Source organism: Lepidochelys kempii, chromosome 11 (assembly GCF_965140285.1).
Source record: "Lepidochelys kempii isolate rLepKem1 chromosome 11, rLepKem1.hap1, whole genome shotgun sequence".
NCBI lineage: Eukaryota > Metazoa > Chordata > Testudines > Cheloniidae > Lepidochelys > Lepidochelys kempii.
This window is the reverse complement of record NC_136390.1, coordinates 19,628,357-19,656,143: the sequence shown is the minus strand read 5'-3', so window position 1 is coordinate 19,656,143 and position 27,787 is coordinate 19,628,357. Positions and strand designations below refer to the sequence as shown.

General features: G+C 41.6%; 1 protein-coding gene across 2 annotated transcripts in view; it reads right to left on the bottom strand.

Moving 5' to 3' along the window:
- THSD7B (thrombospondin type 1 domain containing 7B) overlaps positions 1 to 27,787 on the bottom strand; it is a 518,592-nt gene that overhangs the window by 308,597 nt on the left and 182,208 nt on the right. For both annotated transcript variants that reach the window (XM_073305365.2, XM_073305366.2), the window contains exons 3-4: positions 14,929 to 15,739; positions 4,466 to 4,717 (exon numbers count right to left, since the gene is read on the bottom strand). In XM_073305365.2, coding sequence (XP_073161466.2) covers positions 4,466 to 4,717; positions 14,929 to 15,739 — 1,063 coding nt within the window. The remainder of the gene's footprint in view (positions 1 to 4,465; positions 4,718 to 14,928; positions 15,740 to 27,787) is intronic.

Below are 27,787 nucleotides of genomic sequence, written 5' to 3'. Positions count from 1 at the left end.
TACCTGCACCTCCCAGTCAGTATGAGCTCTGGATATTTGGACCTTCTGAAAATCAGGCCATTAGCATTCAGAATTATACAACATAATTAAATGTATCTCAGTTCAAACATAATTAAATCTCATCTGTCTACAAGGCTGAAAAATCCCCTTAGAATTGCAGTATACAGAATAAGTGGATATTCTGCTGCTGAGCAATTCTTAACTAACAGCAACCATGTGCTGTAGTCATTGCCTGTTTATCAACAGAAAAACCTTAAAGTAGAGGGTAAAAACATATCAATTCAATGGTCTTGTTTTTATCAGTCAGATAGGCCCTATGATGCAATAAGAGTTTACGAAAAGCAAAATCCTACTCGTGTATTAGTTGATTTAAATATACACACTGGCTGTCACTTAAAAAAAAACTATACAGAGAGATATTGGATACACTACAGTTATCTACTGTATCACCTACTGTACAGCAGAATTTCCCTGCACTTAATGTAGGGAGGGTCTGAATGAGCTCTCCCCTAACAACTAGCGATGAATGGGGGGGGGGGGGGGGAGGAGATTTCAGGAGAAGACCATTTTTGCATAGACACACATACTCTGCCCAGGTGAGCAGCAGATAAAGCTGCTGTGCCAAAATGATCATGTAACACAAAAACCAGGGGTCACCCAATGAAATTAATAGGTTTGTTTAGAACAAACAAAAGGAAATACTACTTCACACACCATCATTTGCACAGTCAACCTGTGGAACTCATTGCCAGGGGGTGTTATGAAGGCCAAAATTATAATTGGGTTCAAAAAAGAATTAGATAAGATCCTAGAGGATAGGTCTAATAGCTATTAGACAAGATGAGTGGGGATGCAACATCAAACTCTGTGTGTCCCTAGCCTCTGATTGCCAGAAAGTGGGAGTGGATAACAAAGGTGGATCACTCAATGATTTCCTGTTCTGTTCATTCCCTCTGAAGCACTTATGGCCACTGTCGGAAGACAGGATACTGGACTAGATAGACTGTTGGTCTGACCCAGTGTGGCCGTCCTTATGTGGATCTCAACACACTTCAGTAGAAATAAAATATAAATACTTTAAATATGACATTGAATATTTTTGCAGCTCTAGTAACACTTGAATTAGGTCACTTAAAGACGATAAAGTCATTGCGGAGAAACTAAATGAATTCTTTGCTTCAGTCTTCACGGCTGAGGATGTTAGGGAGATTCCCAAATCTGAGTCATCTTTTGTAGGTGACAAATCTGAGGAATTGTCACAGATTGAAGTGTCACTAGAGGAGGTTTTGGAATTCATTGAGAAACTTAAAAGTAGCAAGTCACCGGAACCAGATGGCATTCACCCAAGAGTTCTGAAAGAACTCAAATGTGAAATTGTAGAACTATTAACTATGGTTTTGTAACCTGTCCTTTAAATCAGCTTCTGTACCCAAATGACTGGAAGATACGTAATGTAATGCCAATATTTAAAAAGGGCTCTAGAAGTGATCTTGGCAATTACAGACCGGTAAGTCTAATGTCAGTACCGGGCAAATTAGCTGAAACAATAGTAAAGAATAAAATTGTCAGACACATAGAAGAACATAAAATTGTTGGGAAAAAGTCAACCTGGTTTCTGTAAAGGGAAATCATGTCTTATTAGAGTTCTTTGATACAGTCTCCCAGTCTGACAACAAACTATTGATAACTACTCTGAGTATGTTTTTTTCACCTAGTTGTACACCCACCTTATAGTAATTTTACCTAGACCATATTTCCTTAGTTTGCTTATGGGAATATCAGGTGATACCATGTAAAAGCCTTATTAAAGTCCAGATATAACATGTCTACTGCTTTCCCCCATCCACGCTGCTGGTTATCCTATCAAAAAAGAAAATTAGGTTGATTTGGCATGATTTGTTTTGTTTTTGACAAATCCATGTTGGCTATTACTTGTCACCTTATTTTCCTCTAGGTTCTTACAAACTGATTGTTTAACAGTTTGTTCCACTCTCTTTTCAGGTATTGAAGTTAGGCTGACTGGTCCATAATTCCCTGGGTCCTATTTGTTCCCCTTTTTAGAGATAGGTACTATGTTTGCCCTTCTCTAGTCCTCTGGGACCTCACCAGTCGTCCATGAGTTCTCAAAGATAATTGCTAAAGGTTTAGCGATTGCTTCAGCTACTTCCTTAAATACTCTAGGGTAAATTTTGTCAGGCCCTGAGAACCCCTTCATCTCTTTAGCCGATCGGATTGATTCTCTTTGTATGTATAAACAGTTTTACAACGCTGTATTCCCTTTAATTGATTTATTCCTGATTTAAACCAGGTAAATGAAAGAAGAATCAGCTTGTGTGTTTAAATTTGCCAAGCATTTGAAAAAATCCTAAGGTATGAATAACTAATAGCAAAACAGAAAAGTACACACAAAGCTTTATAACACTTAACGCTGCTTTAATATTTTCCTTTTCACATTTAAACTATTGATTTTAGGAAGGTATTTTAAATTTTAACTGTAAAGTGAAAAGCTCTTCATACTTTAGTGTCCAGGGCATGTGTGGAAACTGGGGACCTATAACTTATAATGGTCTTACCAAAAAGTCTCCTTTAGAAAAACTAGTTTTCTGGAGCTGATGGTAGTGAGTTCTTTCCTCCAAGCTTTGCTCTAATTAGACAGATGGGGATTTACATAATAATGGCAGGGATGGGAAACTAGGCTACAGACACACCTCTCTTTAATTCCTCATCAACCAGCAGTTGGTGTATTTCAATCAGGTATCAACTGAAACAACTGTACACAGAGCATAAAATCAGCAGGACAATCTCTCATTTTTTTGACTTTGAAATTGATGTGCATTTAGGTGGAAGAGTAAAAATCAGTATATGAGAGCTTGTTTGTTGGATCCAATCAAGTAACTGAATTTTTTTTTCAATCCCCCCCTCTCCTGCTGGGGGCACAGAGCTGATCAGCAATTGGCTGACTTTGAAGGAACTCAATTGTGATCCTATTAATGACACTTGCACAGGTTTAGCCTTTCCAAGAGGATGAGCAGCTTGCAGAGTTCCCACTCACCACCCCATCCACCAGAGGCTTTTTGGCTGCAATATGGAGTCAGCAATTGTGGGGACAAAGTGTCTCCTTGTGGGAGGAGCTTGGAAGTCATTAAGGTCAAAGCCATGCTGTTCCCTCCCACCAGTCCCTATTTACCCATGAGGATGTTCTTTTCTACAGAGAGAGAAGAAACAGTCATCCAAGATGAGCTTGCACTGCTCTCTCCCTGTTGTGGACCCTTTCAGGTTTTCCGGAGCCAATTAACAGACAGCCATGGACACCTGCCCCCACCTCCATGAAGAAGTCAGAGAGGCTCTGTGTTGCACAGGAGCTCTCTTTCCTCACCCGCAAAGCCACGGATTCTGCCGCTAGTTCTGGCCTCTATGTGGCAACTAAGCCACAGTCCCTGAGTGGGGGAGCTTTCCATGGAGTCTAGCTGGGCCGTGGAGCACAGCAGCGTGAGGATTACCTTCAGGAGTCTATATAATAAGATTCCAGGATTGTCGTTGTCTAAGTCACTCTGAAGCCAAAGATGTCCGAGTCAGTGCGAAGCAATGGAAGTGGCTAAAGGCATGGTTGAATGAGCTTTCTGTTCAGTCATCACTGGGATTCAGAGTCTGGTACCACCCAATTTTTAAGTTCTCAGCCATTTTGACTTTACATATTATACCCAGGCAACAATGAGACATGTATCTATACCATTCCAAGAATCCTAGACCATTGTGATATCAGAGGTAATTCAACCAACCACCAGTCTCGCGCTCCAGCTAAGTTTCATTCAAGAGTTTCAGACAGTGGATTACTTGGTCCAGTTGCCACACCCGTGTGCCCAGCTGACACACCCACAAATCAACACAAATTGCCCAGCACAACTCCCTAGATACAAATCAACACAACCACCAACACAACAGACAAAATAATTCCTAACACATACTGTCCTTCAACATATCATGCCCCCTCATTCACCACCCGCACAAATCCATACAGTTCTCCCAGCATACCACACCCCCACATAAATCAACATAATCAGCACATACACAATAACCTTGAACATTACTCTGAAGACCAGAATGTCTGAGTCTGTGTGAAGCACTGGAAACAACTACAAGCATAGCTGAGAGCTTTTTTGTGTTTAGAGGATTACTGAGATTCATGGTGTGTTACCTTTCAATTTTTAAGATCTCAGCCATTTATGAATTACACCCATGCAGCAGCATGGGCTTCCAGCTACTAATACAGGAATAAGTTCACATTTATACTTAAAAAAAAAATCTTTGAATCACTAATCATCTTGCGAAAATAAGGAGAGAGGGTGCAGAGAGACAGGAATAAATTTGACCCTCATTATCAAAGAGCTCTGCTTGTTCCCAACAAATAGGCAAACAGGGCTTTGCATTCCACTTGAAAAGGTGCCGATAAAAGCATGTAATATACCTGGGGCATGGATGCAGAAGTTCTTTTCCTCCTATGTTGCAGGCCTCCTTCTCTTCTAGCTCAGGGCACTCCTTCCCAGTGCCTACTGCGATGTACTTTATGCTCCTGTGTCTGCTTCGGAATCCTGGTGAGAGATCCCCCGAGTGACAAGTCTTTGAGCAGGTGCTCCATACAGACCAAATTGATGTCTCGCAATCTTTAGGCATGACACATGACTGAAAGGTTGGTGGGATGGTTTCTTGCATACAAAGGCTGTGATGAGAAAATGGTAAAAAAGAGTAGAAGAGTTCTTGTTTGTTGCTGGATTTAAATTTTTCTACAGTCCCCTCCCACCTCACTGCCCTCCCTCCCCCCCCAAAATTATATACTATAAACCAGGTTCTGATCTCACTTCCACCAGTGCAAATCCAGAGTAATTTCAGTTAAGTTAATGGAGTTATACCAGGGCAAAAGTGGTGTAAATGAAAGGTGAATCAGGTGCAATAGCATAATTAATCTGCCATGTTTTAGGAAAGATTGTATTTAGATTTTTTTATGCTAAAATATCTTGCCCAGTATATGTCCAGCTCACCTCCTGAGTTAGAACAGATTCAAAAAGCAGTACAGTGACGATATACTCTGCAAACTTCTTTTTATGAGCTGGATCAAGCCAGTACTTCACAGTCTATCCAGGACAAAAAACAAAACAAAAAAAACACAGAATATTGCAGAATTGCTGTCACTATAAACAGCTCACGTCACCACATTCTTTCTGTTGGATATCCAAGAGTCCAAGTGAGTCAGGAGTCGTAATAGTTCCTGCTGAACAACACTTCTCTGAGAGACTGGAGGGAGCTCAACATCTTTAGGATGAAGCAATAAAATTAGGTTTTTAACCCTGTGATTCTGGGATCACACCAAGAAGTAGCATGACATGCTAACCAAAAACATATTCGTTCTATTAGACATTCTAGCTTTGCCTTCTCTTGGCTAGATTAAAACCACTAAATTAAATATTTCTATATCCACAGAGTGATTCCAAAGCCAAATGAAAGTAAAAAGCTCCTGGAATTTTGCAGCTGGATTCTGTGGATCTGATTCTCCACTATTTTCTCCTTTTGTCATTTATACCTGTGCAAAATCATTGTGAAGTGCTTGCTCACTTTACAGAAGTGAGCATCGTTATGCCAGGTGACCGTGGAGAAGCAGGTCTTAAGAGTTTACAGCTGCAGACAGCTTTATGTTAGAATGACCCAGGAGTACCTGAACAAAAAAAACAAAAAGCAAATAATCCCTGAAGTACAGCATTAAAACAGATTTCCAAAAAATACCAAATTTCCAAAAAATAAGCTTGATTACTTCAGGCAAGTAACTTCTTACAGCAAAAGCAACGAGGAGTCCTCATTACACCTTAGAGACTAACAAAATTTGTTTTTGCTGATACAGACTAATATGGCTACCACTATGAAACTTCTTACAGTAGGCAGACTCAAGTCAAGTGCCCATTTTCTCTCTGATTAAATATCCCAATGCTAGCTACAGGAGCACACGTATGCAGGTAGCTACCTGATCAATTTCCTTTTTTCTTCTGCTCAATGCCATATAGTAGAACTACAAAAAAGAACCTGCAGAAAACAACCATTCCTGCTCCACCCCTTTACAGTCTCACCTCCTCCACAGAAATCTGCAGCTCAGCCACAGAGCCATCAATGGCCCTCCAGAATAGAAGAAAACCCCTTTCCCACCCTCCAGGTCCCATAGCAACTGGTGCAATGGGAAGGTGGAAGGGGTAAAATGAAAAAGGATGTAGTGACTTAGGGACAGAGGTTTCACCCAGGAGACACCAAGGAAGTGGAGATGGGGGTGGAGAAGATAGAGCCAGCAGGGAAAGAAAATTGTCTGGGATGGGGAGTCCCAGGGAAAGAGAGAGTAAGCAGGTATTTGCCCAGACTTGTAAATGTCCATGACTAATTTGCAAGGTTGGTATGAAACTATTACAAATGTAGTGCAGCTAAGTGCAGACTTCTCCTTTGTAATTTTATTCTTTTTCAGCCCCCAATGGCTCACAGTCAGGATTTTACCAAATGCAAAGAGCAAAGTGTGTAACTCTTAAAAGGTGAGAAATGTCAAGGGATCAGTTATTGAATCTCTTTTAGATTACTTACTAACACAGTGAAACTAACCGTGGCCTACTGTACAGAAAATACATCAGGGCACATGCTTTCATTCAGGGCTCTTTACTAGAAACTGGATACTTATAAAACTAATATAGAAGTGATCCTTTAACATGATTCTTCCATCGTGATCTAAAATGTCCTAGGTGCCTGACAGTACACAAGAGACCCCTGTCCTGGAAACTTAGAGTCCAGTATCAGACATGTGACAACTAATGGGAAATAAAGCAGAAAGAAGGGCTTGTGAGAGGGAGGACAAGAGTTACATCAACAGCTATTTAGATTGCAAGCTGTTTAGGGCAAGGACCTTCTCTTTGTTTGTATAATGGGGTAGGTGCTATCATAATACAAGTAAATACTAAGATCATACAGTTACTCAGCAATGTATGGTGGACAATTTTAAAAAATATGTAACATCTCTTTTGAGTCTCCCAGTAGAAGTAGGTCTCAAGGAAGAATCCAATAAGAAGAAAGTAGTGGTTTGGTGGACCAGCTCAGGCCACAAAACAGGAAGTAGAATGGGAGAGAAAAAGAAGAGATGGTTGTGGGAGAAGGAGAGAAAGCAGGAGGACAGGGGGAGCATATAGGCTGTGACCTTTGGTGGAGTGGCTCAGTCCTGGGGGTGCGGGGGATTAGGCTCTGGCTCCTTGTTAATATACTTTCCGCCAACATACCCCAGTAAAAAATAATGTGACCTGTGGAACATTTTGGGGGCCAGCTGCACAGGCATTCCACGTGGAATGCCAGTGTGGAGAACAAGGAGAGCAGGATTTTTTTTTTTTTGCTCCCTACAAACTGCTTTCTACTTTCTTGCAAAACCCTTTTTCCCTTCAATATAAACCCATATTCTCCCCCATGGACCCCAAAGCATGATTCAATTGAATACATACATGAAAAATACTTTCTAGCCAAAGGTAAACCTGCGTTAACTATGGATAGTCAAATCCCTCCCTTACTGCAAAGCTGGCACAAACGAACACTCTGTTTATTTCACACACACACCCAAGAATTTTTACCCTGCCATACACATTTTTCTTTCTCTCTGAAGATTTCTTTACACTTCTAGTCACTCACTTCTCTTCATTTCCCACCCCCACCCCCTCTTTTTTCCCCCAGCTCTGCCCACTCTCTACACTTATTAAAGTAAGAATCTGAGATGGACTTTTGAACCCACCATATTTAACTATGATGGTCAAGTGATTGAAGCATGGGACTGGGAACCACAGACTTGTGAATTCTAATTCCAGGTCTGATCCTCATTCCCTCTGTCATGGAGGGCAAGTCACTAACCACCTGTGTCACAGTCTCCCTATCTGTAAAATAGGGATACTACCCTCTTCAGTGAGGTGGGGGGAAGGGGGGTTAAACATGCTCAGAAAGCCATTTGAAGAGGCAGAGCACTTTAGCCAGAGCCCAGCTTTATGTAGCCATGAACACTACATTCCTAAAAATACTCTGAAAGCTGTATTAGTAACATTACAACACTTTAAATAAGCGTAGCACTTACATGGGCAGAGGTTTGTGCATTCCTGTCTGCAACTTTTGCCCTTACCAGCAAACATAATGCCTCTTTTCTACCTTTATTACCTGCTGCCAGTCAAAGGGCACACATAGCTATGCAGTTCTTGCACTATACTTAGATTTGACTCGTAACCAGGAGACAGTTTGAAGGACTTGATTGGTCCTGCTTCAAGCAGGGGGTTGGACTAGATGACCTCCTAAGGTCCCTTCCAATCCTAACCTTCTATGAATCTATGAATCTATGAAACAAACACAGGGGGGAAAGATGGATATGTAGGCTGTGCATTAGAACTACCAATTATTTTGCAGAATATAGGATAATTTAAAAACATTCAAAGAGCAGCTGGCTCCTGTAACCTATAGTTGCCATCCTGAGACAAACGAAGTTTGGAAGTGCCCTCACCACAATGGGGACAAATCCTGGTCCCATTGAAGTCAATAAGAGCATTGTCATTGTGAGTGCTCTGCACATTTGAAAATAGGGCCACTTAGAGGCTGACCTAGCTACCATTGAAGTCAATAGCAAAATTCCCATTGATTTTCTTGAATTTGATTTGGTCTTTATATATTGCCCAAATATGGCTTTAGGGGCCTAACTTTAAGCACCAACATTTGAAATTGTTTAATGTCAACCCTTCTGTGTCTTAGTTTCCTCACCTATAAAATTAGGAAACTACTTCCTTACCTCTGGGGTGTTGTGAGGGTGAATTAATTAGTGCGTAGAAACATTAAGTGCAACATATTGTTATCCTAAGCAAAGACTGTAAATGAGCTAAACATGCAAACTTAGGCACTCAGATATCAGGATGATTGCGGTATAAAAACCTGACTGGGAAGCGTTGACAACACTATGGGATAGTTCTTTCTTGTCCAATGGGGCCTAGGATGAGAACTCCATAACAATATTTAATTTTAGATATAGTAGGTGTTGGGATCTAAGTTATGGGAGGTGTAATATTTACTCACTAACCCCCTCCATCATGACCTTTAACCATCAGCACAGGTACAAAATGTCAATACATTTTAACCATGGATTGGCAAGTCATATCCAAACAGCTTCGGAGCTTATCCCCACCCTAACCATTTTTAATCTTTTTCTTTGTAGTATTAGGTTAGGCAGACTGCCTTATTTCCCTGTTACTAGTTTATCTATACATTGCTCAGGACATTAGTAAGACAGTGTGCAACATATTGTTTAAAAACCTTCCTAATTTCTAATAGATAAGGAGCTAGTGAAAGTAAATTACTGGCCAATCTGATTACACTGGGAAATTTCAGTGGATCTCAACATGGCTAATAGGGCACCTGATACCAACATTTTAAAGCGAGTGTCATCTGAAACTAGCCTTACATACAGCTGTGTACCCGCATTCTATTTTGGGGGGTTTATAGCTGTAACTGAGATTAGAATCTGCGGCAAAAACTGGATTGAACAAGTTAATGTAAAGCAAGTAAACAGCCCTGAATGGTGTCAAAGAACTGGATTTTCTTTTCATTTTAATATTGCGAGTGAGCAAAGGTAGTGAAAAATAGATACATACACATTCACATACTCTGGACAATGTTACCTCATAACATCTACTCCCCAGCCGATTCCTATGTGCAACAACCCACTAAAATGTGAGTCTCACGGGTTTGTATCTGTTAGCTCAGAGACCTGAAGTCAAAATGATTGTGGCAGTGTCACCCAAAACCAAATGTAAAAACATGCTCTTTCCTCTTGGACAAAAGCTCAGACGCAGTCTTATGTATTCCAGATGTATCTGGGGCAAACTCACACAAGACTAGACATGCAAGGCTTTGCTGTTAAGTTTGCTGAGCCTGTGAGCCAAAGATGCGATTTCACTGCCCAAATGAAAAGGATGTTTGGGAGACCTAGGTTCAAATTCCAATCCTAGCTCACTCAGGGTTCCAAAATGGGAATAAGAAAATGGCTTGGGAAAAGACTGAGCACATAAAGCTTTGTCTAGGCTGAGACCACCTCCAGAAATGTTCACTGTTATGACAGCACAAGCATTGACCTGTTAAAATGAAAAAAGTACTCACAATTCTATTTAAGCTATCTAGGCAGGCATTTATCTCACAGTCATAATCACTATGGTAGCTGGGACCAAGTTTTTCAAAAATGAGTTTCTAAAGTTGGGTTCTGAAATCCAGGTTAGCCTGCTAAAATTGTTTGGCCTGATTTTCAAAAGTGCTGAGTACATTCAGTAGGAACTGAGCATGTCCAGCACTTCTGAAAATTAGACCAGATCTACTTAGGAACCTAAAATGGATTTAGGAGCCTAACTTTAGGCACCAATTTTTGAAAATCTTGATTTAGGATTGTCTAAATCTGTCTGATCTACCTAACCCAACAGAATGAGTAGATCTTGGCCCAGTCTCCTATAGGTTTGCTCAGATGTGACAATGCAGAAACCACCAACATAAGAAGTGCCAGCATATACATTCTGGTGACTCACACAGAGGTTTCTATTTAAACACATAGCAAACTCTGCAGACTCTTTGGAAAAACAAAATGGAAATGCTCTTGAAATCCCTGAAATAAAAGAATGCATGATGTTTGATTTCAGAGTGATCCTTTTCAGGCCGTAATTATTAAAATGCTTCCACAAAAGATTGAGGTCTGGCCGCCCTTCCAACACCTTCAACTCCCCACAAAGTAATTCTAGCTTAGAGCTTTTCTTTTTTTGCAAGGGTGGTGCATTTTGCTCATGCACTTGTGGCTGAAACAGTCAAATGAATCCCTGTAGGGTGCAGGTTTTTTTAACTGAATACCTTATGCAGGGGATTCTTCTCACACAATGCTTCATGCTGGACAGAGGAGGTTCTTTCAGCTGGCTTCTGTTATGTTAGTTAACAACAATTAATGCAAAAATAAAAGCAGATTTGAGGCAAGTAAGTTTCATACCATTGCTAGCCATCTCAAAAGGGCAGGCAGCTTCTATTAGTATGAACCATAAGCTTATTGGCTAAGAAGCCAAAATGAATTCCCCTCAGTAATCCTGCAGCTGCAAAGAGATGACTGCTGTCTTCCGCCTCATAACACATGAAAGCAGTTTGTGGCCTTATCAACGAAATACACTTTTTTGGCCAGACAAGGAGAGTTCTTTTCTATTTACAGATACATTTGTTTCAGTCTTTGTAACTATCTAAAACAGAGAGTTTAATTTCCATCTGAGGCATCTTTGCAAATATAGGACTGGACTGTGTAATCCTCACTCACAAATATTTCCAATAACTATTGCTAGCAAACGAAAGTAATGGTTGCACAAACTACCGCACAAATTAAACAACTTCAATAATAGGGAAGGCATCATGACTAACACGATACAGTCATATGTGCTGTAACATTCTAAAATTTGAGATCAGACTCACAGGTATTTACCTTCCTGAACTACTCTCTGGCAGTCAATTGACCACTTTGATTATTTGGCATTTTTCTTTTATGATTAAGCAGACATAAAGTTAATGAGCATGGTGAAATTCTTAGGACATTTATCATAATAATTATTCAATGCTACGAGAGATTTCAGTACAGACATATTGTGTGGTACTTCCCATTTGCTTCAGTTTTTCTCATCTATAAAGACGTATGTCATCAGTACCTATTCAACACCTCAAAGAAGAAACCTGGGCCAGGAAAAAGAAAAGGCTCATTTTCTCTTTCCAGTTCCACAGCAGATTTTTGGCTGCCTAAGCTCAGCTCTGCTCAGGGTTATGCAAATGTGTTTGCTCTTCTTTGTCAGTGGCCAAAACTATCATTATTGTAAAGAGATGCTTCACAGGACCTGCAAGATCTGGTCCATTCTTCAACAGCAAGCTAGCAAATATGTCATGCAATGAAATGAGTTTGAAATTACTGAATGATTGTTTATGTTGTCTGGGACATGTTGCAGTGGTGACATTTTAGTTCCAGTATTCCAAGTGCAGTATGCTTTGGAGTTTAGGTTTCTAGTACCAAATCGCACAATTTCCACTAGCAACTGAGTAAAAAAAAAAAGATGCCCTTATAATGAAACGTGATAATCTGAGCACAATAAAATAACGCGATCTTTAACCCCCAACCAAATCACTAAAGGCAGCTTATTTTATTTATGCAATAATAGTAAATTATGAGCTAGATTAATAAGAATCTGTCATAAGAAAGTCTGCCAGAAGAAGGTTGCAGTAGTTATACCTGCCCTATAAAAAGGGACTAGCCCAAAAAAGGGGAAGGGACTGGGCAAGAAGGTGGCATGGCATCCCTTCAGCAGCTCATATCTCCAATGGCCAGTGATGGGACAATAGATGGGTAGGGCTCTGAGTTACTACAGAGAATTCTTTCCCAGGTGTCTGGCTGGTGGGTCTTGCCCACATGCTCAGGGTCTAAGTGCTCACCATATTTGAGGTCAGGAAGGAATTTTCCTGTAGGTCAGCTTGGCAGAGACCCTGGGGTGTTTTCACCTTCCTCTGCAGCATGGAGCATAGGTCACTTGCAGATTTAAACTAGTGTGAATGGTGGATTTTCCATAACTTGAAATCTTTAAGCCATGATTTGAGGACTTCAGTAATTCAGCTAGAGGTTAGGGGTCTATTTCAGGGGGTGGACGGGTGAGGTTCTGTGACCTGCAGTGCACAGGAGGTCACACTAGATGATAATGATGGTCATTTCTGACCTTAAAGTCTATGAGTCTCTGACAGTGGGGCTCTATGGCACCTCAGCTATAAATTGAATCTGCACCTTTCCCCCGACATAGTGGAAGCCTGAATAGGGAATGCAGTGGTGGAAACACACTCTTCCTTTTCTTGGGGTGAATCTGCCAATGGATGCTTAGTGGCATGGAATGGTGTAACTTAACACAGAATTTTGTATGCATCATCTGTGGCGAAGCATGCATGGTAAGTGCCAGGAAATCAGTTAACTGGGTATAAGGGGATGTCTACACTGCACACTAAGCCCAGGCTCTGACTCTGGTTTCAGCCCAAGACCTGCTTCCATCCACATACAAATCAGTCTAATATGGGTCAGCAAGCACTCAGGATTCATGTCCTAGGACCCTCCTTGGGAGGGGTGGAAGTGAGAATATGAGTTCTGTTGTGACTTAGGTCCAAGCCCTTTAATTTCGCAGTGTGAATCCAGCTCAAACTGCAGACTTGAGTCAGAAGTTCTGGGTAGTGCAGTATGGACATGTTAGCATGGCTCTGAGACCAGTGTCCTGTAACTATAAGCCCAAGTTTACAATGCAGTGTGGATGCTCAAGATCAGGCCTGATAACACCAAGTCCACAAGCTCAGAGCCCACAGACCTGAGTTTACAATGAAGTGTAGACATACCCTGAGAGCCCATGAGCCAAATTCTGATATCACCGGGATACTAATCAGAAATAGCTCCATTAAAGTCTATGAGGGTGAAAGTGGTGTAAACAAGATTAAATTCAGGCTACATATTTAGAGTCATGGAAAAAAGTAGAGCTGTCAGAAACTGCTGAAATAGTTTGCACTGACTCTTCTTCTGACCAATAAAAACATCTGTACTTTGCTGCAGATATAATAAAAGCAGGTACAAAAAAGGCTACAGGGTATATTTCATCTCAGTATGTGAGCAAAGCATCGAACACAAAATAACCCCAGATCTCTCCAATCTGAATGTGAGCAGGTGCCAGGAGCTACAGATTAGTGAGAAATACACCGACTTCTGAAAAATTCAGGAGCAAGATTTCTGAAGAAGTTCTAATGTTATTGAAAAAAAAAGTTTGAATCCTAAATTAAATGGCAGTGTTAAGGTGTTTTAAATAAAAATCTGAGGAGAAATTGGAAGAATAAAAGGTTTTCACTGCTTGCTGTGACATTGAAATTATAGGAATCCATACCATATGGTCTAAAAAAATGATTAGGTAGCAAAAAGAGGAGGGCAGTCAACAACTGCTATCACAGAAAGAAATGTAAGACTTCATTCTCTCCAAGATACTCTCATACCTACCATTGGCATCAATAAGAGTTGCATATGCATATGGAGGCCCATAATTATGCTTAGATGAAAATATAACTATTGTATTACTGAACTTCCATTAGCTAAAGCAACATTACTGGAAATATCAATAGCTCAATTGTTACTGTGCCAAAATTCTTCACTAAGTTGCACCCATGTAATCAGTGAGAATATCAGGAGTTTAGGCTGGGGTAGATTTTGGCACATTCAGTCTAACAAAAGTAATATCATATTCTACGAGAATAATTTGTATCTGTAGCAAAAATTTTTTTAATTGGAATTGTTAATATTAGAAAGAAAGCAATATACTCTTCCATTTCCTTTAATGGCCAAACAAAAATCAGTTGAGACCTATGTAACGGCAACAGACCCCAGCCGTCAGCAGGCAGGATTGAACCGGGGACATCAGTGCATGAACCTCTACAGCATGAGCTAAAAGCCAACTGGCTGCTAGCTAAGACTGTAGACCAGACTCATTTAGCTCTCTCTCTCTTTAAGTGTTTCGGTGCCAGAAGATGGGACAGAACACCACACCCAGGAGGTATGTGGGTTACACTAGCACAGAAAGGAGCATTAAAAACAAAATTCATGTAAACATTCACAAATGGTAAAAGTATGCAAAATAGCCCACTTACACTGGCTTTGCAAGGAGGGTAAACAAAACAAAAAACAAAAAGTACATTAAAATATGGTTTTAAAACTCAAAAACTACGTGCATTTGCATCATGTTACCAGGCAGAACCTGTTTGTTTGCCAGCTTTCTGCAAAACAAACCTATTTTGGATAAAATTAAAAGATGAATGTGAAGATACCCTTACCTCAGCATCGCATTTTTCCCATCACTCCTTGTACACCTAACCTGCCTTGTCTGATAACCTATCTCTACATCCCATGGCTTGGAATAGTGGTGGGATTTATAACTTTGCAGTTTGAATGTGCTTCGTTCTGCAGAATCTGAACTGAAATCCAGCATAGTTCTTCCATTAAGACTAACTTCTTTAAGGTGAGGCAACCTGCATTTACTCCAAGGTCCAACTTGAAGACTGTAAGTGTATTCCTCTTCCCCAAGAGAGCATGAGATAGGGACATCACAGATTCTTGATTCAGTAAGGTTTGGACAATTGGAACCACCATAGAGCGGAGGAGAGATAACAAAACGAGTTCTGTGTTGTAAACGCTTCACACAGTCTTTGATACACTCAGACCATTTGGAGAATTCTGATACAACACAATCCCGTGGACAAGGTATTAGACAAGCTTGTTCTACAGGTGGCTGTGGTATAAAATATTCACATATTTCACTTGCAACTGTAGTTCTATTCAGTTTCTGAATACAATGTACGCTTCTGTGTTGTAGCCCGTGCTGTGCAGTCACACAGTCTGTAGTCCTTGGTTTGACTTCACCATGAGCAAAAGGAACAAGCACACATATCTGCCATTCTGAAACTTCCCACTCAAAGAGTTCAAGGTGCCAGTCACATACTTGAAAGCAGCTCCTTTGGTTTTCAGGTTTGTCCCTCAGTTCACAGTTTGAATGGTGGGTTGTCCAACCTTCTACATGGACACACCACACTGCACGACTCTGAATACCACCTGACCCGCAGTCACCAATACATCGCCCCCAAAGACCTATGAAAGAAAGAAAACATTGAGCAAATCGTTAGAATGCTCTTCTACAAGAAAAGTGAGATTTCAGAAAGACTAATTAGAATCCCTTGCTGCCATTAATCCATACTAAAAACCTCCTCCTGAAGTCAATGAGGGTTCTGCTGTGGAATAGTAGCAAGATCAAGCTATAGAACAGTATATCACAGTTTCTGTATACTAGTAAATAATTTTCATCTTGACCCTGTAGTATACTGAATGCATCCTAAAAGCCAGACTTGACTCTCTGCCCATTCACATCGCTGGGAGCTAACCCCTTTCAGAGTTTTGAGGAAAGAAAGTCAGGTTAGACAAAAGAATAAATATTCTTAATCGGGGAAATTAGTCAATGGAATGAACTACATGGTAAGGCAGCTGAATCATCAGAGATGCCAAAAACCAGGATAGATTTAAAAAAACTAGAAAAATAAGATTGTGCTCTTTGCCGGAGGCTGAAGTGGAGGTTCTGACTTTTCTAACCTCATCTACTACTGTATGTACCGTATAGGCCAGGTTTTGTGATGTGCTTCATTTGGGAGCAGAGGATGTTCAACAGCTAACAGAAAATGATCAGCACCTCACAAGCATTGAACTTTAAATTACTCAGGAGAGAATAAATTTAATATGTACTGCCATTGGAAACTGCATGGTACCATAGCTGACACATCAAGCACAGAGACCAAAAGGAAACTTATTATGAAATTTTGTAACTGCATATGCAAACACATCAGAACTGTTAAGCGTAGTTATACAAATCTTATCTAAAGAGTTGCTAGTACATTTGTTTTAAGCCAAAATTTTGCTGTTTCAGCTTTGTTTCATCAAAAAAGAATATTTCTATGGAATAACTGATATCAAGTTTATGCTGTATGAAATTACTGGCAACCTGGGGGAAAGAGAAACCTGGACTGAATTTGCTGTGTTAAAAAAGGAATACAGCCAACCTGACATGAGAGCTTAGTTATTAATATCATTCCTTACCTCAGAAAGTTTCCGAAGTCCAGTCAAAACACTATTTCACTGGGTAATATATTATGAATATAATGTACACTTGAAAATATACTGCAACCGTCCTAGAGTTTTAACAGACCTGGCTGATGAGCTTGCTGGACTGTTAATAGTGATTTTCAGTAAGTCTTGGTGCACTTTTTAAAAAGGGTAAATGGGATGAACCAGATAATTATAGGCCTTTCAACCTATCTTCAATCCAGGGCAACATGTTGAAGAGACAGATACAGGACTCGCTTAATAGAGGATGAAAGGAGAATAATGTACTTAGTACAAATTAGCTTGAGATTATGGAAAAATAGATCCTTCAAACGAATGAAGATTTTTTGATGAGATTACAAGTTTGGTTAATAAAGGTAATAGTGTTGATTTAATATACTTAGAGTTCTGTAAGGCATTTTGACTTGGTATTGCATGATATTTTGATTTAAAAAACCTAAGAAGATTTAAAATTAACATGGTTCATGTCACACTGTCAGGAGTGGCTCACTACCATGTGTGCCTACCTCAGGGCAGGCTACCAAAAGCACTCCAAACTGGTGATATGTTCAAAAATTAGATTTAACCAACCCAGCAACCAATGTGAATTCCTGGATCACTATAAAAGTCTTACCATGGAATGACAGACAGTCCCCTTAGACTTTCCAGTCTATCTTGCCATCGAGGCAAACTGGACTTAGTGATAAATGGTCACTTACACCAAAAATCACAACATAGGGTGCTTCCAATCCCAAGGAACTAGTCACTTACTTCAGATCAGTTGGTGCCCTAGATCCCACACCAAAGACCAGGCCTGCAGCCAATCCTGTAATAAACTATTCAAAGGTTTATTAACTTTCTTATTTCTTTTTCCTAGTTATTTACGGGTTAAAGCAAGCAAACACACACAAATGAGCTGCAATCTAAATCTTAAAAGTGACAGAGTGTCTTTCAGGGAAGACCCAGGAGGTAGCCCCTGGGGATCTCTGGCTTCAGTTTGGTGTCTCTGGCTCTGTGAGAGTTCAGATAGCAAAAGAGATGAAATATTATCCTGTGTCTTTGTTTTATTTCCTTCATTTGGCCTCCATGCCCATAGGACGAGCTTCCTTGCACATAGGGTTGGTCAATGGACCTACTGAACCTTGGAAATGCTTTGTATTGTGATATTCCTTGATAGACCATCTGATTTTGATAGTTCTTCTGGACAGGGTGGGGGACGCTTCCCATCTGGATTCACAAGTTTAGAGCTAACATTTTCAAAGTTATAAAGCAAACCTTGCATATTTCCGTATAGCATGGAATACAGACATTACAAATAAGATTAATGCATGCAGCAACTTACAAACATTCTACAGAGTCTAAACACCAAATACATTCTTATAAGATTAATACACTATCATAATTAAATGGTCTGGTCTCCAGCCATGAGTTTGTCAGTTCTTAGCTAATGCCTGCAGCCTTGGCAAGAGCTGACATCTGGGCTCACAGCACCACAGCCCACATGAAAAACTGGCTAACTGATAGCTCTCAAAATGTAATTGTAAAGGGGGAAATAGTCACCAAGCAGGTGTGTTTTCAGCAGGGGTTCATTCTTGGCCCTATACTATTCTTCCAGGTCATTGATAATGCTAAAAACATAAAAACATCACAGATAAAGTTTGCAGATGACATAAAAAATGGGTGAGTGGTAAGTAATGAAGGAAACAGGTCACTGATTCCAAGGAATCTGGATAGCTTGGTAAACTGTAAGCAAGCAAAAACATGAATTTTAATACAGCTAAATGTAAATGCATACATCTAGGAACAAAGACTGTATAAGACCATAATTACAGAATGAGACATTCTATCCTGGGAAGCAGTGACTCTGAAAAGTTTGGGGATACTGGTGGATAATCTCGCAAACATGAGCTCCCATATTAACACTGTGTCCAAAAGAACTGACATGATCCTAGGATGCATAAACAGGGGAATCTTGAGGAGGAGAAGAGAGGTTATGTTTCCTCTGTTTGGCTGTGGTTCGCCTGCTGCTGCAATCCTGTGTCAGTTTTGGTGCGCACAATTTAAAAGAAGGATATTGATAAACTGAAAAGGGTTTATAGAAGAGCTACTAGAATGATTAAAAGGTTAGAAAACACACAGTCTCGTGATAGAATCAAGGAGCTCACTCTATTTAGCTCAACAAAGAAAAGGTTAAGGGGTGACTTGACTACAGTTTATTAAATATTTGTTATCCATATAGATACTTACAATGGGGTTTTCATTCTAATAACAATCTAATTTTTTCAAACCCTTCAGAAAAAGGGTATAACGAGCCAATGGTTGGAAACTGAAACTAGACAAATTCAGACTACAAATAAGACAATTTTTTTTTAACAGTGACAGTAATTAACCTTTGGAACAATTTACTGAGGGTTGTGGTGGATTCTCCATCACTGACAACTTTTAAATCAAGATTGGATATTCTTCTAAAAGATATGCGCTAAGAATTCTTTTGGGGAAGTTCTATGTCCTTTGTTACATAGGAGGTCAGACTAGATAACAGAGTGGTTCCGCCTGGCCTTAAAAATCTATTAATCTATTCCTATAGGATTTTTAGAGCCAGAAGACAACTTGCAATAATAGGTGTATTTATAATAATATGTGGAACTCCACAATACTACGTTAATTTCTGTTTTATCAATTTTAAAATCTGTCATATGGTTACAAGTCTAAAAAACAAGACTTAATCGCAATTATATTATAATGTAGTTCAATCAAAAATGCAAATACACACTCAGCATAGCATTGCAAAGTAGGCTATTTTTCAACATTTTTTTTTAACAGAGAGGATTAAGAAACTGCAAAAAAGGAGTCATCATAAAACAGACTCAGGTGCAAGCAGTATTCCCTGAGTGAAGACCTGTCTTGTGATGATCTTTGTATTTCTGTTGATTTCTTGATTACGCTCAGGTCTGGAGTATAGTCCAGGCTCAGCTGTACGATCCTGACTAGTAGCCTCCCACTGAAATCTGTACTGAGAGCAAAACTCCTGATAAATTAATAGCCATTTTGTCTGAGCAAGGAGTAGAGGTGCATATCTGAGCTGAACAGAGCATTAGGAGAGAACACAAGAACACAATATATTCAACATTCTGTCCCTAAACATTATTGCTACCCCTTCTCCTCCCCAGAGCTACAGCAAGTTGCTCTGGTGCTAAACCTGCCAAGACTATTGTTTCCTCTAATACGCAAGCACCGGGGGGGGGGGGGGCGGCGTTGTTTGAAGAGAGATGGAACTGCATGTTAATTTGCATATTTGCTATGTTAAACTTCCTAGTGCTAGCATCCAAACTACTTGTAGGTGTGAAAGTTAGAATGTTTCATAAATATAACATTTAGTTGTTTGTGCCCTGGCTTTTAAGTAAAATCATTATAATGCTAGCTTTAGTAAGCCTCACCAGGTATTTGTATTGCATTATGAAATATAGAATACTAAGTATTATAAGACATGTAAGAATGTAATTTCTGACATCTTAGACCAAAGAAAAGGTTTTAGGTTTGGGATTTTCTGGGTTCCCTGTACCCTCAGACCTCAATCCTTCTCCTTCCACCATACATAACCAGTAAAGATAATTCACCTCAAAGCACCAGACAGTACTTGTCCTCTGTAGTACAAACAGCAGCCCATCCCCACACCCAGCTTTTAAAAGCCAATTAGACATTTAACAAGGAATTAAATCCCCGTATGCTGAAGGTGCCTCAAGCATATGGATCTAAGGAGAATGATCCCAAGCATGTTGCTACATTCATATATGGCTGTAGAAAAGATAGGAGCAGGCAAGCTAGTGGACAAGTGCAACCATGTTTTCAAGTTAACCACAAACCGCTAACAATTTTTTAAATTTTACTTGTGGCAAAACTGTGTTTCAAACCATCCTAGTTTAAACATGTTAGCATGTTTTTAACATGCTATATTTTCACAGTGTAGACAATTGGCAATTTCAGCAAAGAGGCAAAACAAGAATCAGACACAGGGATTCAACTAGACCAGTGGTTCTCAAACTGTGGGTTGGGACCCCAGAGTGGGTCACGACCCTATTCCTGAAGCCTGAGGGATTCGGCCCTGGGTGGCAGGGGTCAGGTTAGAGACTCCCTGGCTGGGACAGAAGCCCTTGGGCTTCAGCTTTGACCCCTTCCCCATCCAGGGCAGTATGACTCGGTCTTTGGCTCTCCGACCCTGGGCAGTGGGAGTCACGCAGACTCAGGCTTCAGCCCCCGCTCCTGGAGTCATGTAGTATTTTTTGTTGCCAGAAGGAGGTCGTGGTGCAATGAAGTTTGAGAACCCCTGCACTAGACCCCCAGTCCCCACCAGTTCAAGTTTAGTTATACTGATGGGGCAATACGGGAAAGCATTCTGCCACTGCCCCCACTACTCCTGCTTTATGGATAGCTAGAGGATCTCTGCAGAGCCACAATTTGACATAATTCATAAGCTAAAAATGTAAATACAGTAAAAATATTGTAAACTACACTAAAATGTAAATATTTTTGTTCAAGAGAACAAAGCATCGCAACCCCTTACTTTTAGGTGCTTTGCCAACCCCCACGTTAGAGGCCTAGGCTCCATGTATAATGCATGGGGACAGTCAGGTGCCTAAGAATGGGATCTGCAAAAGGCATCACACTGAGTGGCGAGCCAGTTAATCTAGCCAGTAGGAAATGCTGAAGAGATGGCTATTGACTAAGCCCTGCCTCTCAAGGGGAGTTAGGCACCTAACTCTGGGCTGCGGGGGGTGCCTATCTTTGCTTGGGATTCTCAGCCATAAACCTGAAATTCAGCTTCCTTAAATTAGGTTGCAAAGCTGTTTCTTGCAAAAACACACCCAAGGGAAGTGCATCATCCTTATAACTTTTAGCCCCATCACTAGGACATTCATCTGGGATGTGGAAAACCCAGGTTCCAGTGAATATATGAATATATAACTACTGATACTTCTGTTGGAGTTCTTCCATTGGGTAATAGAGACCATTGTCCCAGAATATGCCATAGCCCAGGGATTAGAACCACCTCTGTGCGGGAGGGGGAGAGATCCAAGTTCAAATACCTTTGCCACATCAGGATAAGGGAGGAATGGAATCCAGGTCTCCTGCATGCTCTAACCCTAACTCCTGGGAAGTTACCTTTGCCTCCTCCTCCCATTTTGTGTGGGGTTAGGTGAGTGTGGAGGACTTTAACGACCCAGACATCTGTTGTAAAAGCAATATGGCAAAACACAAAATGTGCAATAAGTTCTTGGAACGTACTGGGGGCAACTTTTTATTTCAGAAAGTGGAGGAAATACCCAGCTATTTTAGACTTGATTCTGATCAACAGGATAGAATTGGTTGCAAATCTGAAGATGGAAGGCAATTTGGTCAAAAGTGAGCGGATAGATTTTGTGATTCTAAAGAAAGGAAGGAAAAGAGTAGCAGAATAAGGGGAATGAACTTCAAAAGAGCAGACTTCAACAAGTTCAGAAAACTGGTAGGAAAGGTCCAATGGAAAGAAAATCTAAGGGATAAAAGAGAACTGGCAGTTTCTCAGTGAGAAAATATTAAAGAAACGACAGCAAGCTATCCCAATACAAAGGAAAGATAGGAAGACTAGCAACAGGCCAATATGGCTCCATCAGGAGCCATTTAATCACCTAAAAAAACAAAAAGCAATCCTACAAAAAGCGGAAACATGGACATATCACTAAGGATGAGTACAAAAGAATAGTGCAAGCAACTAGGGACAAAATCAGAACTGCAAAGGTACAAAATGAGTTACTCCTAGCAAAGTACGTAAAAGGCAATAAGAAAAGGTTCTTTAAATGCATTAGGTTAGGAACAATAGAAAGACATAGAAAAGCATAGGTCCTCTACTTAGTGGGGAAGGAGAGCTAATAATAGATAACATCAAGGCGACTGAGATGTTTAATGCCTATTTTGCTTTAGTCTTCACAAAAAAAGGTGAATTGTGACCAGATACTTGGCACAATTAACAATAACCGCACAGAGGAAAGAATGCAACCAGAATAGGAAAAGAACAGGTTACAGAATATTTAGATGAAAGCTTAGATGAGTTCAAGTTGACAATTTAAGAACCGTTAGCGATTATCTCTGAAAATTTATGGAGCATGGGTGAGGGTCCAGGAAACTCAAGAAGGACAAACATTGTACCTATCTTTAAAAAGGGAACAAAGAGGACATGGAGAATTATAGACAAGCCAGCCTAATTTAGATACCTGGAAAGATACTGGAACAAATGATTAAACAATCAATTTGTAGCCACCTAGAGGATAATAATAGGGTGATAACTAAGGCTGCGTGTCTGTCACGGAGGTCATGGAAGTCACGGATTCCAGTGGGGGAGGTTTAGATTGGATATTAGGAAAAACTTTTTCACTATGAGGGTGGTGAAACACTGGAATGCGTTACCTAGGGAGGTGGTAGAATCTCCTTCCTTAGAGGTTTTTAAGGTCAGGCTTGGCAAAGCCCTGGCTGGGATGATTTAACTGGGAATTGGTCCTGCTTCGAGCAGGGGGTTGGACTAGATGACCTTCTGGGGTCCCTTCCAACCCTGATATTCTATGATTCTATGACTCTCAGTGACCTCTGTGACTTTTGCAGGGGCCAGTGAGGCTAGCTCCGGGGCTGCCTCAGCAGATCAGGCAACCCATCGGCCAGCAGCACTAGCCGCTGCTGGAGCAGTTTGGGTGTAGGAGGGGGCTCAGGGCTGGGGCAGGGGGTTGGAGTGCGGGGTGGCGCTTACCTCAGGGGTGGGGGGGAAGGGCTCCATGCACTGCCCGCACTCGCAGGCAGAGCTCCCACTGGCTGCAGGTCCTAGCCAATGAGAGCTGCAGAGCTGGAGCTCATGGTAGGGGCCGCACACGGAGCCCCCCAGCCTTCCCTCCCCCACAAGCCGCAGGGACACGCGGAGTTGGGTAGGGACCCTGCCAGCCCTCCCCGACAGCACCAGCAGGGGTCCCAGGCCGCCACCCGGTCCCTCTCCCCCAGCACCGTTCCCAGGCCGCATGCCAATGCCGCACACCACCACCACCCCCCAGCAACTCCCACCACCACCCCCCAGCGGGGATCCCAGGCCACCTCCCCAGCACTCGTGGCATCTTTACACCGCCCCCCTGTAGCCCTTAGAAAACTAAGTCTTCTTTTCAAGAGTGACAAACACTTCGGAGACTAATTCCCATTGATTCCTATGGCACTTAGGCACCTAAGTCTCTTTTGGAAAAGGGACCAAGGCACTTCTGAAAATTGTACTCCTTGTGCCTGTATTTTCCACAATTAGATTCAGTTGTTGAACAGAGGCACACAAATATTCTGGATAGGAAAAAGCTGCATTAAACTATATGATAAAGTTAAAATATGGCATATATCTCCAAGAGAACTATATAAGCATCTGCTAATAGATAAAAAATAGATTTTAAAGAGGATTTTTAAATCAAATCACGTATAATGATCCACGGGCACTTTAAATATACATTCTTGACATTTCTTGTAAAATATTCCACAGTGAATCCCAAAAATTATCGAAATATATAACAACTGAATAGTTAGATTCTGCCATCATATAACAGTAATAGGCAGTCATATCATTTAAGTATTATTGCACTGAATAGATTTATGAAATGTTGATCATTGTGGTGTTATTACTATAAAAAAGAAGAAGAATGCAGCTTTTCCAGGAGTTGATTATATTATATATTCATCCTAAGCAGTTTTAATAGATTCTATAAGATGTGTTTTGTTTGGTGCAGAAAAAGCTGCATTATTACTGATAAATTACAATCTGCTTAAGAAATATATTGGCTCAAGTATAATATTCAAGCTTCAACTTAGTTCATGAAAATAGCTTTTTAATTAAATTATTCATTTCAGTGGATTAGTTTAAATGATACTCTGCAGCATATCCCACCATTGCTGTAAGACTTTTCTTAGGGATGAAAGATTTTCAGAGTTTAATTAGTGTGATGTACACAACGTTTACCATTTTTAGAGCTATACATCAAAGTAAAAAAACAAAGGAACGTAGGGTATAAAGGAGGGATGGCCAAAGTGCACTTGCCAAAATGCATTATTAGAATGAGTTTACACAATGCTGCAGTAGAATTGTTCTTCTCTGTAGGGTTTTGCTCACTAGCTAATCCATAAAATAGCTGCAACTTTAACAACAATTAAACGAGAAGAACGAGAAGAAGCCTGAGCACAAAGTGGAGATAGAACAATTTTATGTCAAATGTGAATTTAGGATAAAGAATTACTAAGCCCTGGTCTACACTAGGACTTTAGGTCGAATTTAGCAGCATTAAATCGATGTAAACCTGCACCCGTCCACACGATGAAGCCCTTTATTTCGACTTAAAGGGCTCTTAAAATCGATTTCCTTACTCCACCCCTGACAAGTGGATTAGCGCTTAAATCAGCCTTGCCAGCTCGAATTTGGGGTACTGTGGACACAATTCGACGGTATTGGCCTCCGGGAGCTATCCCAGAGTGCTCCATTCTGACCGCTCTGGACAGCACTCTCAACTCAGATGCACTGGCCAGGTAGACAGGAAAAGAACCGCGAACTTTTGAATCTCATTTCCTGTTTGGCCAGCGTGGCAAGCTGCAGGTGACCATGCACAGCTCATCAGCACAGGTGACCATGATGGAGTCCCAGAATCGCAAAAGAGCTCCAGCATGGACCGAACGGGAGGTACGGGATCTGATCGCTGTTTGGGGAGAGGAATCCGTGCTATCAGAACTACGTTCCAGTTTTCGAAATGCCAAAACCTTTGTCAAAATCTCCCACGGCATGAAGGACAGAGGCCATAACAGGGACCCGAAGCAGTGCCGCGTGAAACTGAAGGAGCTGAGGCAAGCCTACCAGAAAACCAGAGAGGCGAACGGCCGCTCTGGGTCAGAGCCCCAAACATGCCGCTTCTATGATGAGCTGCATGCCATTTTAGGGGGTTCAGCCACCACTACCCCAGCCGTGTTGTTTGACTCCTTCAATGGAGATGGAGGCAATACGGAAGCAGGTTTTGGGGACGAAGAAGATGAGGAGGAGGAGGAGGTTGTAGATAGCTCACAGCAAGCAAGCGGAGAAACCGGTTTTCCCGACAGCCAGGAACTGTTTCTCACCCTAGACCTGGAGCCAGTACCCCCCGAACCCACCCAAGGCTGCCTCCTGGACCCAGCAGGCGGAGAAGGGACCTCCGGTGAGTGTACCTTTTAAAATACTATACATGGTTTAAAAGCAAGCATGTGAAAGGATTACTTTGCCCTGGCATTCGCAGTTCTCCTGGATGTACTCCCAAAGCCTTTGCAAAAGGTTTCTGGGGAGGGCAGCCTTATTGCGTCCTTCATGGTAGGACACTTTACTACTCGGGAATCATTGTACAACAAAGCACTGCAGTGTATGTTTGCTGGAGTTCAAACAACATCCGTTCTTTATCTCTCTGTGTTATCCTCAGGAGAGTGAGATATAATTCATGGTCACCTGGTTGAAATAGAGTGCTTTTCTTCAGGGGACACTCAGAGGAGCCCATTCCTGCTGGGCTGTTTGCCTGTGGCTAAACAGAAATGTTCCCCACTGTTAGCCACAGGGAGGGGGGAAGGTTGAGGGGATAGCCACGCGGTGGGGGGAGGCAAAATGCGACCTTGTAATGAAAGCACATGTGCTATGTATGTAATGTTAACAGCAAGGTTTACCATGAAAGAGTGTAGCCACTGTTTTATAAAATGTGTCTTTTTAAATACCACTGTCCCTTCTTTTTTCTCCACCAACTGCATGTGTTTCAATGATCACAGGATCTTCTCCTTCCCAGAGGCTAGTGAAGCTTAGAAAGAAAAAAAAATGCACTCGTGATGAAATGTTCTCCGAGCTCATGCTGTCCTCCAACACTGACAGAGAACAGACGAATGCGTGGAGGCAAATAATGTCAGAGTGCAGGAAAGCACAAAATGACCGGGAGGAGAGGTGGCAGGCTGAAGAGAGTAAGTGGCGGGCTGAAGACAGGGCTGAAGCTCAAATGTGGTGGCAGCGTGATGAGAGGAGGCAGGATTCAATGCTGAGGCTGCTGGAGGACCAAACCAGTATGCTCCATTGTATGGCTGAGCTGCAGCAAAGGCAGCTGGAGCAATGGCTGCCACTACAGCCCCTGTGTAACCAACCGCCCTCCTCCCCAAGTTCCATAGCCTCCACACCCAGACGCCCAAGAATGCGGTGGGGGGGCCTCCGGCCAACCAGCCACTCCACCACAGAGGATTGCCCAAAAAAAAGAAGGCTGTCATTCAATAAATTTTAAATTTGTAAACTTTTAAAGTGCTGTGTGGCATTTTCCTTCCCTCCTCCACCACCCCTCCTGGGCTACCTTGGTAGTCATCCCCCTATTTGTGTGATGAATGAATAAAGAATGCATGAATGTGAAGCAACAATGACTTTATTGCCTCTGCAAGTGGTGATTGAAGGGAGGAGGGGAGGGTGGTTAGCTTACAGGGAAGTAGAGTGAACCAAGGGGCGGGGGGTTTCATCAAGGAGAAACAAACAGAACTTTCACACCGTAGCCTGGCCAGTCATGAAACTGGTTTTCAAAGCTTCTCTGATGCGTACCGTGCCCTCCTGTGCTCTTCTAACCGCCCTGGTGTCTGGCTGCACGTAACCAGCAGCCAAGCGATTTGCCTCAACCTCCCACCCCGCCATAAACGTCTCCCCCTTACTCTCACAGATATTGTGGAGCGCACAGCAAGCAGTAATAACAGTGGGAATATTGGTTTCGCTGAGGTCTAAGCGAGTCAGTAAACTGCGCCAGCGCGCCTTTAAACGTCCAAATGCACATTCTACCACCATTCTGCACTTGCTCAGCCTGTAGTTGAACAGCTCCTGACTACTGTCCAGGCTGCCTGTGTACGGCTTCATGAGCCATGGCATTAAGGGGTAGGCTGGGTCCCCAAGGATACATATAGGCATTTCAACATCCCCAGTGGTCATTTTCTGGTCTGGGAATAAAGTCCCTTCCTGCAGCTTTTGAAACAGACCAG